Source organism: Lathamus discolor, chromosome 8 (assembly GCF_037157495.1).
Source record: "Lathamus discolor isolate bLatDis1 chromosome 8, bLatDis1.hap1, whole genome shotgun sequence".
NCBI classification, from domain to species: Eukaryota; Metazoa; Chordata; class Aves; order Psittaciformes; family Psittacidae; genus Lathamus; species Lathamus discolor.
Genome location: NC_088891.1, coordinates 15,269,344 through 15,284,944, shown reverse-complemented (window position 1 = coordinate 15,284,944; position 15,601 = coordinate 15,269,344). Strand labels below are relative to the sequence as shown.

General features: G+C 40.3%; 1 protein-coding gene across 4 annotated transcripts in view; it reads left to right on the top strand.

The window, feature by feature from the left end:
• ALDH1A2 (aldehyde dehydrogenase 1 family member A2) overlaps positions 1–15,601 on the top strand; it is a 103,732-nt gene that overhangs the window by 62,863 nt on the left and 25,268 nt on the right. For all 4 annotated transcript variants that reach the window (XM_065688361.1, XM_065688360.1, XM_065688362.1 and 1 more), the window contains 3 exons: positions 11,760–11,864; positions 12,040–12,180; positions 13,780–13,909. In XM_065688361.1, coding sequence (XP_065544433.1) covers positions 11,760–11,864; positions 12,040–12,180; positions 13,780–13,909 — 376 coding nt within the window. The remainder of the gene's footprint in view (positions 1–11,759; positions 11,865–12,039; positions 12,181–13,779; positions 13,910–15,601) is intronic.

Here is a 15,601-nt window from a genome sequence, read left to right as displayed (position 1 = left end):
ACATCCAATTTTAGTCTTAGCACCACAGTGTACTTTGGGGTGTAAATTTGTCAGGTATCCAAGCACAGCAGGATACTTTGACAGCTTAAGCTCAGTTCTCCCCAATCAGCCTTATGAATAATAAAAAGTGGAATGACCCATTCCAGTTTTGTATATGTAAAGGCAATGACTTATCAACAGAAAGAACTGGAGGAGAAGTCAGAACTGAACTCTGAGGAAAGTGAATCCAGCTAAAGGTTTCCTCTCCAGAAGAATATTATAAAGTAAATAAATCAGTATTACCCAAGGCTTTTTACAGAGAAAAGAAGTTCCAGCCTGAGAGATTTCATTGCAGCATTGAAAGAGAGGAGAGGGTTTGGGCTCCTTTGCATCTTCTTGAAGAGCAAAAAAGGGTTTATAAATCAGACTTCTGGGGATTGTTATCTCACAGCTTCTTCTAACAAACACAACAATTTGTTTTAAAGGCTTTCACCACAGATGTCATAAGTGGTAATCCCTATGTTGTAAGTGGGTACTTAATGTGATTTAACTTAATGCTGATGATGCAAAGCTATTCTCTCCCAAAGCCCATTAAGAACATCCAATTTTCTGGTAGACTAACACTCCTGCTTACTATCGTAGAGATAAGTGACTGTTTAACCGGAACAATAGGAATAGTTTCAAACGAAGGCTGCAAAACTGAGTTGCCACAAAAATTGGTCTTTGTGAAAATTCAGACTTTGAATGAAAATCCAGTCACAAACTGGATTTTTTTTAATTAATTTTTTAGGGGTAGTTTGAATTTCTGTATGTACAGACATGTACATAACAGGCACTTTCAGTCACCTTAATAAGCATATTGATGAATATCATTTATGATATTAGTAAGCATGGTCTAGGTGGAAAAGGGCTCAGTGCAAGCCATTTATGTAAATGAAATAAGCTGAAAAATACTGAGTTTTATTCCACGTCACCTGAAGTGCAGATAATTCTAAGAGTTTATCCAAGATAATGCTTCTCATACTGCATGCTTATGTGTTTGTTTGATTTCTTGTGGATTCTGTACATGAAGAATGACAGGAAAAGAAATGTCAGTGGCATCATGTAGCAAAACATGCTAACAGTAATATTTGAAGATATTAAGGATGCAAAGCAGAAGTTAGGGCAAGCTTTCGAGAAGCCGAAGGCTGCTCGCTTGTGTCCAATATAGAGTTAGCACTTTGCAGGTCAGTGGCTCTGCTATTTGTCTCTGACCTAAAAGATCTGGAGTTCTTCACATCAAAACCAAGTCTTGCTGAGCTGAGATCAAACGTGTTAAGGTAAGGCTCTTGCCAGTGATTTATCGTGCCAGGGAGGGTGATCAGGCCATAAGGGGCCACTGCAAATGAAGCTGACATTCCAGCAATTTCTTGTGTGTAGTTATAAGGTAATTTTCTCAGACAGAGCTTTAAAGTCAAAATACATTTGTCCATTGTATTTTTCTGTGTTGCCTATGTCTGAAATCTTAGTAGTATTTACTTATGCAGCATAGCTAATTTCTAAGTAATGACTTGCTCTTTGGGGCTAAACATTTAAAATGGCAGTTACCTACAAGTGATGATCTGCTAGATACTTTTAAATGGCAGAATGTACAAATAAATAGATCACGCTGTTTTATGCCACACATAGCACACAGGATTTGCAATGCACAAACAATGCAAAACACAGGAGAACTATACAGACCAAGACTGGTTTTGTTTGTGCAAACCCCTCCTCATTCCCATCGTTTCAAATGAGTGGAAGGGTTTCCAGGATCAAGTTCTTACCAGCCACAGCTTCATTAAAGCCAGTGACAGCCCAATAATTGATTCTGTAAACAAATACTCCCTCCTCTGCACTCCTGAGGGATGGATTTTTAGAAATCTTTCATTATTTCTTCTTTTAAGTCGCAGTGACATCAAGGATCATAAAAAAACTTCATAAAAAAGCACTGCCATCCTTACCCAAATCATTCAGTGATGGTTTTTCTTTGTCATTAGTGGAAATGGAGAACGTACTTAATCTTTAATCATTCTGGCTTCAGACACAATGTTTTCTGGTGCAGTTAAGCAAGACAGTAAATGTTCTTCTCCAGCAATTAAAGAGAGTCCCACAAGTGAAAGGATAAGTAAAGCTTAGGAGCTTAGTTCCTTAGGAATACATGAAATATTACCCAAGCTATGGGAAAGGGTTATTGCTCCTGTATTGTGCTACTAACAGCAGATAAATTCTTCATTAGCTGAAAAAAGGTAGAAGTTACTTTGAGGAAAGCTTTTATGTGCTGTAAGTGAAGTTTCTTCCCACAGGTTTAATAAGGCAGCCAAAAGGAGTAAAATGTTTGTGGCGGGTATAGTTCAACAGGCAATACAATGTGAAGTTTCTTCTCTTTAGATTAATTTTCTTGAACAACCAGAAATAAATTTAATCCCTTTAATGAGACTGAATAAAATAACGGATGCTGTATCAGCATGTGGCACAGTGAGAAACTGAAATCGAAAAGGGTATCATCACAGTTTGGCAGCCTGGGTTTTGTGCAGGAAATATTTTGGGGGCTGGGGTAGGGAAGTAAGCATGCTACTGCATGTTGTTAAGATTTATTTAATCTTCTTAACTAATTACTCACACTTCCTAATTCAAAATCATACAAACAAAAACGTTTAGATAAGCCGGGAGTTTTTTCAAATGGGTGCCCCCTACAGCTTAGAAAATAAACAGGACAGGTTTCGCTGTCTGATGTGCTGCCATTTGCAAAAGAACAGACCCAGCTCCCAGAAAGACAGAAGACTAATTAAGACAGGAAGACAGGCAGGTCAAACATTTGGTGTGAGGGATTTGGGACATAGGGGAGAAAAAATCATGTTACATTCCACTTTCACAGCAGACTGACAGAAGGTTTCAAGCCCTTTCTTCAATTCCATTTGCTGCTCAGAGACCCTGGATTCCCCCAGCTTTTCCTCCCAGGCACACCATTCCCCAGACCTCCACCAGCTCTGAGCTGGCTCAGCAGGGGCTCACTCTATCTGCCTTTAAAAAGCACCCAAACAAGGTGCCTAGATGAGTGGGCCAGACAAGCCCTTACAGGGAGAGGGTGACTGAGCACGCTGGAGGTGGTGGGTCCTGTCCTGAGGGGGGTGCTGCTCCTTCTCCCACCCCACCGGGACTGGGAAGAGTCTGAGCTCTGCATTAAATGCCGCCGTTAGGTGCTAGATTCTCCTCCAGCTTATGTCACGCTGAAGTCTGACTTCATTTGCACATGCTGAAATGTCACTGAGATCTTGATGTAGTCACCTATTTTAAATACTTGGCTTCTGATCCAAAGTCCACTGATGTCAAGGACTGGTTTTGATTTCAGTAGTCTTGGCAGAGGCCTTCCTACTTGGAAGTTACATCCAGAGAAGCTGAACACTCCAGTCTTCTCATCCAGACATGTACCCTTGGCACAGGACTCAAGTTGCATAAACGCAATTCTGCTAGGTTTCAACGTACTGCTATGCTGACAGCAAACCAGAGCAGCCTCATTCACTGCTTGTGCATTTTATTTCCAGTTCCACTTTTTTATCCTCCTGCTGTAGTATGCTTGTAAATGTTCAGAATTCTCCAACCCTCTCAGTACAGGCTGAAGTTTGCACTCTAGATTTCTTAAGTAAACTTTCAAGCTTTGGTTTGTGAAGGAAATCCCCATTTATGACAGACTATATCTAAAAGCCATGGTATTATCCTCCAGGCTCTGAGGTCAAAATTTGAGGTCCAGATGAATTAAAACCCAAACACCCCCAAACACAGCTTTAGAAAAGGGCTCTTCCTTTTCAAATCTTTGGGGGTTTTTTGGCAGATGGGGGAGGTGTGTGGTGAGGAGAGGGAAGGGGTCAGGACATCCCCACCGCAGCCAAAGAAGAAAACTGAAAAACAACGTGTTCTGGGGTTGCTTGGCCCTCACAGACCTCACAGGCTCTAGAGCGGGTGTCAAGTTTCCAGCAAAACAGCTTTGTCCCCCAGTACAAACACCCCTCTGTTGGCTGTTGCCACTGCTTTCTTTTCATGTGCTGGGGCCCAACTCAGCTCCCACTGAAACCAGTTGGATTTTTCCTTTCATTTTCTTTGGGGTGGGATTGGACCTCTAGTGGCTGAAAACCAGCTCCATCCGCAGCAGCTTGCTTGCTCAGTACAGCATTACTCATGTACGGGTGGTTCACTGTTAACTCTTAAAACAATTACATTTCCTCCACAGTTGAAAGACATCTTATTACAAGAACCAAAATCTGGGTAACTTCTGCAGGACTAATGCTGCTCTGTGGTAACTATAATGAAGGACATGATAACTATTTCTCCTTGCATGCTCAAGCTAGCCTGCTCTGATTTATGTAGGTGTATCATTTGCAAGTGATGTAGTCATTGGCACTGCCCAGTGAGAAGCAGGAGAAACATCTTCTGCACTGAGATGTCTGGGGAGGTTGGCATCAAAGTCTGTGGCCTATTATTCATGACTTGTGAACTGCAAGCAATGAGCAGTAACTCTTGCTGTTCACCTGAACAATCCCCTTCTTAAAATAAAACCAAACAGCACCGATGATGAATCGCTGGCCAGTCAGCAATCAGTCTGCTGGGGTTGCCTTTTGCTTTCATAATGCCTAGATATAAACCAGGTTTTTCACTGATTCCATAGCCAGCTGTTGGTTTCTAGTCACTCCCAGGAGTGCCCTACTACACGCTCTGGCTAGAATGTGAGATTTGTTGTATCAAGACGGCCATAAAAGTGAAGGAAAACAAAGCTTGAGAAAATAAACAAGCTGCACCTCTGATTGGCAATCCCATCTACTTCATTCCCTTACAATCGCACTAATCATTAGGACTCTTGAAATATTTCCAAAGGAGAGGAAATGAAGTTGCTGAGATGGGAAAGGATATGAAATTTCCTGACCAGACTGAGGCACAGGTGCCCGGTATCTGTGATGTTATGCAGTATTTACCAAGGGAAATGCTGCTGCTGGATTTTTTGCATGCCTCTAAAATTGTTGCTTGTCCCCTGCACCAAAAAAAGTGTCATTATGTGTTTCTTAATGCCTCCAGCTCTGAGAAGATGCTGAGGGCTGAACAGCTGTGATTCTTTTACAAAGTACTTTGGCATCTGATGCCCCCTCCCCCATCCTTGTAGATTTAATGTCAAAAGCTCTCTAAGGAGAAAGTCACATATGAAAAAAAGATCTTTGATGGAATGAAACTATAACCAGCTACTAAATCAATTGAGTTAGGAAATTCCTATTCCTTCCTCCATTCATCCAGAACCAAATCTCCTGTGGAAAGCCATTATTATTTGGATGTTAAAATCCTCTTCCTGTACCAAAAAAACATTTGTGTAGCTGCAACAGCACAAAAACCTTGTTTATTAAATCCATGGGAAAATAATTCCACCTCCAAAGAGCTGAGCACGAGGCCACTGTCTGTCCTGCGGCCCAAGTTCCTACTTGGGCAGCTGGGGAGCCTGAAGAGAACGGCTCATGACATCACCACGAGGCAGTGTCGAATTAAGAATGTAGATCATCATTTCACTCACACATCATTTGAGAACATTTTCGAGAAAGGAAATGAAAAGTTACATTGTTGCCACCTGTGTTGATTGTTTTTACCAGTTACAGGAGCACAGATTACTTTTTTCCTGTATGTTTTAAGGGAGGACTATATAAAGTGAGGCAGTGCGTATGCAGGAATCCCCAGTGAGGGAAAAATCAGTGCCATTTTCCAAATCCAGGGCTAGCCCCTGGGTGAATATCAGTGGCAATCTACAGTGCCACGAAACCAAATCTCATTCAAGTAAGAGCTGCAAAGGAGGTATTAGTTCTGTGCTGCATTTTAATTGATTAATTAAATCAGTTGGTAGTTGTTTAGTACTTCCTCAGTGATAGCTAGTGATGAAAACACCCTATTCTAAATTTTGCTACTGCTGCATTGCAGATTAGATTCGGACTGGTTTTGTACACGTCCCTTTCTCTTTGAATACTTATCACTCCTATTACCTGTATGGTTTGAAATGAACGTGAAGTTGCTAATTATTATTAAGCCGACTGGGACAGATGGCTATTTAAACAAGATAGTTGTTTGTTTGCAAAGCTTAATTTGCTTTGCTTTATGCTAAAAACATTTACTCTTGGCTTGGTTTCAAAACTGATGGGCATCCAAAAATGCCATTGAACTCAGTGCATAATGTTTTTGAAATGCAGATCTTATGCAAAATGCAGTATATGACTGCCTTCCAACTACATGTCAGCAGGGGCTCAAGGTAACTCAAATTTTTACATGGTAACTTTGAATTTTGCTCTTCCTTTGCATACTTTTTGTGTGATGCAGTATCTCAAAGGCTCTGAACAGTCCTGTGCCCTGTAGGATGGGTCAGATTGCTTCCTTGATTAGTCATATGGAACTTAGTCACAACAGCAGCTGTATGTAATACACCATGGGTAGAATTTTAACCCAGCAAATATATGGTGGGAGCATTTTCTTGCAAAATTCTTGGAAAATGTCTGTGAGAACAAGTGTGTGTGAGGAAGAGGTTACTGTCAGTGCCAGAGGGATGGCCTGTATTTTTAAGAAAATGCCATGTCCTCTTCATCTTTCACTTGGGAAAGGAGCAGAAATTATCAAGACACCATTAGGTTAGGATCTCATGGGAATGATGACACTTAAGGGCACGTTCACAGGGGCAACCAGGAGCTTCCAACCACACCTGCTATGTGGTAAAGCCTGGTTGGAACTTCCTGTCCTGCACACATACACACCTCACCCACCCACTGCCTTAGCTGCTGCCCTGTTCTGCCTGTTGCCTTAGGCAGCATTGCTGGGGAACAAATAGTATCTCATTTCCTGCTTAGACCACTGTACACCAACTACAGTCAGATTCCTCACTTACAAGAGGCATTCTCTGTTTTGCCAGTTGGGTTTGTACTTGGCCAAATCACTGTACTGACAGGGACACCAGGAAGGTTTGCCTTCTCTCTTCCTGCTCTGACATTACTGCAGTTATTGGCTCTACTGAGAGTAGGTGGCAAACTTAATGTTCATATGCTCCAAAATTTTTCAAGTGTTCCCTTCTTCTCTTTCCATTTTGACACAGTTTTATTGACAGCGCCCAACTGGCCAGATTATTTAACTACTCACAATACCACATAACAAATAGAATCATAGAATAGAATCATAGAATAGCTAGGGTTGGAAAGGACCTCAAGATCATCTAGTTCCAACCCCCCTGCCATGGGCAGGGACACCTCACACTAAATGATCCCACCCAAGGCTCTGTCCAACCTGACCTTGAACACCACCAGGAATGGAGCATTCACAACTTCCCTGAGCAACCCATTCCAGTGTCTCACCACCCTAACAGGAAAGAATTTCCTCCTTATATCCAATCTAAACTTCCCCTGTTTAAGTTTTAACCCGTTACCCCTTGTCCTGTCACTACAGTCCCTGACAAAGAGTCCCTCCCCAGCATCCCTATAGGCCCCCTTCAGATACTGGAAGGCTGCTATGAGGTCTCCACGCAGCCTTCTCTTCTCCAGGCTGAACAGCCCCAACTTTCTCAGCCTGTCTTCATACAGGAGGTGCTCCAGTCCCCTGATCATCCTCGTGGCCCTCCTCTGGACTTGTTCCAGCAGTTCCATGTCCTTTTTATGCTGAGGACACCAGAACTGCACACAATACTCCAGGTGAGGTCTCACAAGAGCAGAGTAGAGGGGCAGGATCACCTCCTTCGACCTGCTGGTCACGCTCCTTTTGATGCAGCCCAGGATACGGTTGGCTTTCTGGGCTGCGAGCGCACACTGAAGCCGGCTCATGTTCATTTTCTCATAGACCAGCACCCTCAAGTCCTTCTGTGCAGGGCTGCTCTGAACCTCTTCTTTGCCCAACCTGTAGCTGTGCCTGGGATTGCTCCAACATGACATACAATATACTTAACCTTACTGCAAGTCACAAGAGGTAACATTAGGACTCAAACAAAAACAAATTACCTCAGTAACTCCTGGAAAACTCGAGTGGTTAATCAGTTACCTTTTATTTACATATATATGCTTAATGCTGAATTAAGTTGTAAAAACCAAAGGCTGATTTATAGCCCCAGTCAGCCTTAATTAACATTGATTCCAGGGGAATAGTAAATGTGAATAGCCTTTGCAATTGAGGTTGAACAATGAACTCACTGGGTGTTGTCCAATTTGTAGCATGATTTACGTGGAAGCAAGCCCTTCTTTTTTAATAGGGTTACCCCTTTTTCATGTGGTGTTTAGGTTGGGTTATATATAATCCATAGATAGGAAGATTTGCTGTCAAATATTCTCCCTGATTTAGAGGTAGCCTTTACCATGGTCACTATAAATAAGGCAGAAAAAAACCCAATTTGAGGCTTTGCAGGGATTCCTTGTTCTTGCAATGTGTCATCGCTTGTCCATTCCATGGCATATTTACGAAGTGGCCATAATGAAAGTCAGGTTAAATGTACAGGATATATACATTTAATCAACAGCCATTGGAGTCAGTAGTGCTGGAAGAGTTATAAAAGCCCCTGTGAATGCAAATTTATTGCAAAAGAATCTGCGTCTTGGTGGTAGGAATATCTGCTGAATGGTACTACCTGACACAGAACACCTAAAACTTTCAAAAGTGAATTATTTAAGTGTAAGGTTTTGCTTGTAAAGCCGCCAGCTGCTGGATTTCAAGACTTGAAACCGTTCCAAAACATGGGACTAGGTACTTTATTTGTGCACTGGAGTAAATACTCTGATTTTACTGCCAATTTAAATGTGCTCAGTTTACAGTAATGAGCTTGTATAGGCAATACCTTGTTTATAGAAAGTGGAACAGGAAGAAACTAACATTAACCATTAACAGTGGCAATTTTTCTTGCCTTCAGCTCTAGCTTCATGCCAAATAGATTCTTCCCATGTCCTATCTGAAATATCTGTTACTGTTCTTTTTCTAGATCTGTGGGATAAACACAGCGTTTGATAAAATAATACACTTTGTAGTTCCAGTCAACTTGAGTTGCAACACTCTTTGTAATTCCAAGGCATTATTTCAGTCCTATGGTCGAATGTATTCTTAGAACAAACACATCCTGTGTATTAGCAAACCTGATAATAGGTGTTCATCTCAGCAGAGTGCAGTTAACATTTTTTAATCTTTTTAAAAAAGAACAGACCACTTCTGTAAGGGAAGAGTACTCAGTTGCAGTTGCCACCACTTCTCAATTTCTTATACTCAACCTGGTTTATTCTTTCAAGACAGATCACACAAGGAACCTATGTTTTTATGTACATACTGTAACCTAAAACAAACATCCTTACATCCCCTTTGGCCATCTGCTTCTGAAGCTTTTCTCCTTTTCCCTCCCTCAGCACACCCACACATGCTCTGGGCCTGGAGTTAACTTCACCAAAAGCATGACACTAAAATCCTTCCACAAAGGTCAAAGATCTCAGAGTTTCCTGGTTTCACTTACAGTTTAAAAAGTGACAATGATACACTAGAGGATTCTGGCTTATGGTATTAATCACTAGAAATCATACTGGTGATTCTTTCTTTATTTTACTTTGGCTGGGTTAGTTCCAAAATGTCCTGATGGGGACCAGTACTTTGGTTTGCAGAGCAGTGTAATCACTGAGCAGGAAGACACCACCCACGGGCCTTACAGTCCAAGAACATGAACAGGTTCAAGATAAATACAGTGTACAAAGAAAGTGACAGATAGGTAATGGTGCGGGAGGTCCTGGGTGCAGCTACCTCTGAAAACCAAAACAAAAGGAGGGGAGCAGGGGTAAAGAAAGGACAGACTCTGAATGGATGGAAGGGCACACAGCAAAGTGGCTGAGGCTAGAGGCACAGGAAAGACGAGGAAATACAACAGAAACAACCATAAAAGTAAAAGCACATGTAATTGTTGGCTCTGTGCACAACTGCTACATTGCCAGGCTCTTTCCCAGGCAGGCATAGATTCCTTCTGCCCATGTCCTGACAGCCGGACATGAGTCAGCTCTGAACCAGAAGCTGCGTCACTGCAGTTAGTGTGGCACTCAGCCTGAGCTAATAAGCCCTGCTGAGAAGAACACAGCTACATGACTTCTATTTGGCTTGGAGAGTAGGTTGAGCAAGCCCATGTCTGATAACAGAAAAATCTATAGACCCATCTTTGCCTTCACGTGCAAATTGTGTGCAATTTCTTTGCTTTCTTTAAAATACAGAGGCATTTTAAAGTGTCCTCACCATGGTCTTTTCTTTTATGGCCGCTTCATACCCTTTGGTGTTGCAACTGTTCATCTTGAGCTTTCTGACTGTATTTTCTCTTGGCTGCTTTTTTTGCTCCATTAGTTGGGTTTTTTCCCAGTTCAGTTTCTCCTCATCAATTTATGACTAGCTACTTGTTTTCTTCTTTCCTTTCAGGTATGTTAAAGCTTTGGTGATCCTCCTTCCTTAAATACCCAGCATGTGATGTTTAGTCTGCCTGTTCAATGGGACAGCTTTTTGTCCCAGCATTGATGGTAGTTTTGTGGGGAAACTGCACCAATATTTAATTTGTTCCATAGCCATGATCTAAAAAGATAGGCCAGTTTCTATAACCTGAGTATCTCTGATTGGAACTGAGTCTCCTGAATCTTTCAAAGGTTTTCCCTTTGCTTTCAACTCATCCACACTCACAGGATCTGTATGGGGCATGGGACTTTGCTTTGCTTTAGCCAGAGAAAGGTCCCTGTCTCTATAAGCACAATGTAATCCCTCATGAAAACAGGGTGGTGAACATTCTTTCTATCTAGGGATAGATAGAAAGATACAGATAGAAATTCACTCCTGCCTCCAGTGAAGTCAGTGGTAAAATTCCCATGCATTTTAATGAGGCCAGAACCTGCCCTTACACATTTAAGGGTGTATTTCATGGAATACAATGAAAGAATATTGATACCTCAACTCCAAGGAATCTGTATGGTGCCTGGACTTTTTGAACACTTTAGTTCTTAGAAAGATTTCAAGGACAGAAAAAGTCTGAATACCTGGAAAACCTTTCACTCAGCCATTTCCTGGGGTGACCTTTCTCGTGTTTGCTAATAAATAATTGCATCCTGTTCCTGAAAGTCATTCAGAATAAAATAACTGGCACATATGCAGCTACCAGTAAAAAAAAAAAAATCTGCTTTAAATAAACTCATTACCTCTCTTAAGACAGCTCTTGTCAGCACCATTGAAATTCAAATTTAGCTTGCCCATGACAGTTCAAATTATGTCAACAGAGAGTGAATTTAACAATTTCCATTGTTCCAAGCAGATAAGCAAGTTAATTCTGTGCTGCAAGCCATCACTGTAGCCATAATCAACTGATTGTGTATTGAGGAACTGTGATGTTTGAGATTATTCAGCCTTGACTGGGTTGTATCAGTGACCAAATGTTTACTTACTGAACTGAGTGATTACTCCAAATCCTTGTCTTGTCTCCAGCAGTTTCAAGGCTGTTTCTCTGATACAGGTAGTTCTATTTTGAGTTTATATGTTACAGTTTTTGAAGCAAATTTAAATGGCAGCCACATTAATTAGAGTTTGATGTTTCTTCTATAGTGACACTGCCACAGAATACAAAAAGACATCAGTTTAGCCTGAACGCTTCAAAACTATAATTTTCACATGCATAAATAAGTTTCAACTCTTGTGTTAGAATCTGCATTTTTTTCCCAGTTGTTAAACACTTCTGTTTGTGCATGCAGGAGAGCTAATGGCTTTTCTTCCTTTTCTAGATTTTCATCAATAATGAGTGGCAAAATTCTGAGAGTGGGAGAATATTCCCAGTATATAATCCAGCCACAGGAGAGCAGATCTGTGAGATCCAGGAAGCTGACAAGGTAATGCATCCCATGAATGGGCAGACATGTATAAATGCATCAAAGAAACAGGTACAGAATAGCACTGTTGGACAGTATTAATCACGATTCCAAAACCCATCATGTGATCAAGCAAATTTTGTGAGCCTTTTACTGTTTCTTACCTCAATGCCTTTGCTTTTTTCCTTCTTAACAGGTTGATACAGACAAAGCAGTGAGGGCAGCTCGCCTTGCTTTTTCTCTCGGTTCTGTCTGGAGGAGAATGGATGCATCAGAAAGAGGCCATCTTTTGGATAAGCTAGCAGACTTGGTCGAAAGAGACAGGGCAGTTCTTGCTGTAAGTGCACATGAAAAACAACAGCCCAGTCACCTGTCAGTTTTATCTTCTGAGAGCAACTAGTTCATAAATGTATTAATGTGAATTATATTTTAAAACTACACTCAGCTTGATGGCTAAGATGGCTGTCTACTTAAGACATGATGCAAAGCTCATAAAAGTCAACAAGAATCCTCCAATTGACTCAAATGAGCTTCAAATTGGACATCAGACAAACAAATGGGTATGCATACATGTGGGTGCCTGTCATGCCTGCTTGTAACATCTCTAAAATAAAAAATGGAAGGCTAAGTGATCTGTGCAGGCATTAATGAAATGGCAGGTGAAACACTGACAGTCAACTGGTAACAGCAATTCTGGGTACCGCACTATTTCACTCACGTACAAAGCCATCTAAACAGTGGCATTGTTAATGTTGTTTTCCGCATGTCAAGTGCTTTGAACTAAGCTGGTGAACATCTTAATTCCAGCTTTGTCAACACTTAAATCATCTTACCACCAGCATATACTGTAAAATCACCACAGGGAGAAGGAAGTGCACAGCAAATCAAGTTTACTCTGCCTGTCATTTGATTTTTATTTCTAGAGCCAAGTTCTTTACTGAATTGCACTGCAGGCAATGCTGTTAATTGCTCTTGGGGATATAAGTCAGTGCAGAATTAGGCTTCCATTCTTCTCTATAGAAACTCATTTGGCGGTTGGTGTGTCACACATGGGTGTACTTTACCCATTCTTAATGATTTCTATTAGACAGCTATTGAGAATGAGTTAAGCTACTCAACATCTTAGGATATTTTATTGGATTATTTTTGCTAAATGATCTTAGGAACCCCTGAGAGGATAGCTTATAAGATACTTTCAAAAATAGGAATATTAACTTAAAAATAAGAACATTAGCTTGTTAATTTATGAGCTTCCCTAGAGGAGAGTTTGTTTATTTGATGGCAATAAATAAACTGGCTGTACAGTATAGATATCTCAGACCTCAGCAGGAGTCTTGGCAGCTATATAGAGAAAATTTTATATTCACATCAATTATATAAAGAGGGATATGTCCATTCTTCTCTTTATGGATTCAGATCATTAATATAGGGTTACAAGAAGCCTTCTCAGCTGTTATCATTAACATAACAGAACAGAGTTTGATAGGCATTTTTATCTTGGCTCCTGATTAAAGCAATTCAGCAATTATATATCTGGACCAAACACAGTAGCTGTTAGGTCCAAAATACACACAAGGACACGTACATGTATATGGATACACACACAAACCCACAAGACAGACACACACACATAAACACACACACACATGTTCTTAAAATCATAGTCATTCCAGAGTATTCCAGAAGGAACCAGATTTACTTTTTTAAGGAAAATGGGTTTGGGTTGTTTTCTTTTCCTGTTTGCAAAAAGAAGCAACAAAAGGGATCAGATCATTGTTCTGAACCTTTTGAGTTAAGACTATGCCAAAATATGACTGGTTGGTCTTCATTAAAATCTTTGTTATGATTGAAGAACTGTTAAGATGGTGAATACTTAAGTACAATAGTCTAGAAATACTACTGTGCTTATATCTCTTAACTTTTTCTTGTCCTCTAGACTATGGAATCACTGAACAGTGGCAAACCTTTCTTGCAAGCTTTCTATGTAGATCTTCAGGGGGTCATAAAAACCCTGAGATATTATGCTGGTTGGGCAGACAAAATCCATGGAATGACCATTCCTGTAGGTAAGGGAAATTAAAGCACAGGTATGCACCTAGACGTTCTCGTGGCCAAATGACTTAATAACTACAGCTTCTTGAAAGGTGGAAGGGAACCTTGTTTTGGTCTTACAGTGTGTAGTTTGTTGCTGAATCAGATATTTAAAAAGTCAGCAAAGGCTGGACTCAATGACCTGCTATTGTGCCCTACATGCACATCCCAGAGAGTGTTTTTTTCTTTTGCATGTGTCCATCTGAGAAGAAACTATCTCAATACCTACATTTAAATATTGTTACACTTATAAAAATGGATGCAGTATAACTTGACAGATACCTTGGAACACATGAAAATCACATTAGCTGTATGTTGAAGAATAGTATGCTTATATATATATATCTACTTCATATATGTATTCTTACTGCCTATACAAATCATTTTACTTGGGACTAACACTGGATACAAATTCATTTATAGTTTGAGTCTGTAACATTACTATAGAGAACTCTGCATACTTATCAGATATATTTTGTCTTATTTGCTTCTTCCACTTATTCAGTGGGATATATTTTATGTTGTATGTGTGAGACAAATGTTCGTAAGTACAAATTTCGTAGGAAATTTGTTATTCTGCTCTTATTTATTTGTTAAAGAGATAAGAAAAGAAAAAATCCTCACAATTACTTTTATTTAACAAGTCTCTTTGTCCTGCCCCTCCCTCCCAGCTGTTTTACAAATACAGGCCGCATTTCTGTTGTGAACATATTCATTTGCAGTCTGGACTAGATGTACCAAGTGCTGTAATTATGCAAAATGGCACATCAAAGAATGATTTTATGCAGGTGCAGTCGTTAGGATAAATGTACTCATCTTTTACCTGCATAAAATAAATCTTTGGGAAAACGGTAAGGAAAATTAACATTTATTCTATGGATTCTTTCTGCCTTTGTGGTGCATACTGTTCACTGCACATGCATGTTTATTACACTTAACTGGGGGAGACCAGCAAGTAAATGAATTTTGCTGTTGCCCATCTATTTCCATACAATTTCATCATGTAACAGCCCACTAGCTAGGGTATTTGCAGTCCACTAGCTTTGCCTCTGTGCAGCAAAGCAAAACTGTCAAAGTTAAGAGATCACATAAATTTAAAATGTGGCCCCAGAATTTTCAGGAAGAAAACAGATCATGTAACTGACTGCAGCATTACTCATCATGGTGTCTGAGTTATTAAAACTATAGTGTGTCATGACGATGTTTATCATCACTAGGAGATTTCCACTAAAGAAACGACAATTTTTCAGGTGTAGACTCTCTTGCAAGGACTCTTGAAGATTTCCATAGTCATTTAGGCTGAGATACAGAAATCCTGGTTTTGCTGCTTGCACTTCACATTTTAACTTGCAGAAATGCAGAGCATCCCATAAATTAATATATTCAGCAAATTTTCTGTTCCCTAATCTCTTTCTCCCTGGTCAGTGAATGCCTTCTCCTCACTCATTAGCCCTGCTAATGAGTCACCAAAATGCATTGCCAGGTTAAGGAGAATACATATTCTCTGCTTATTCTTGTCTTCAAGTAGTGTATCAGATGAAACCCCTTATTTTTTTAGGGAAGTAGGCTACACAGGGGGACAGGAAGACATATTTTCAGCATGCCTTCTCAAATTCAAGCTTCAGTGTTAACTAATACTGCTATCAGTAATGTAGAATCCTAGTCCA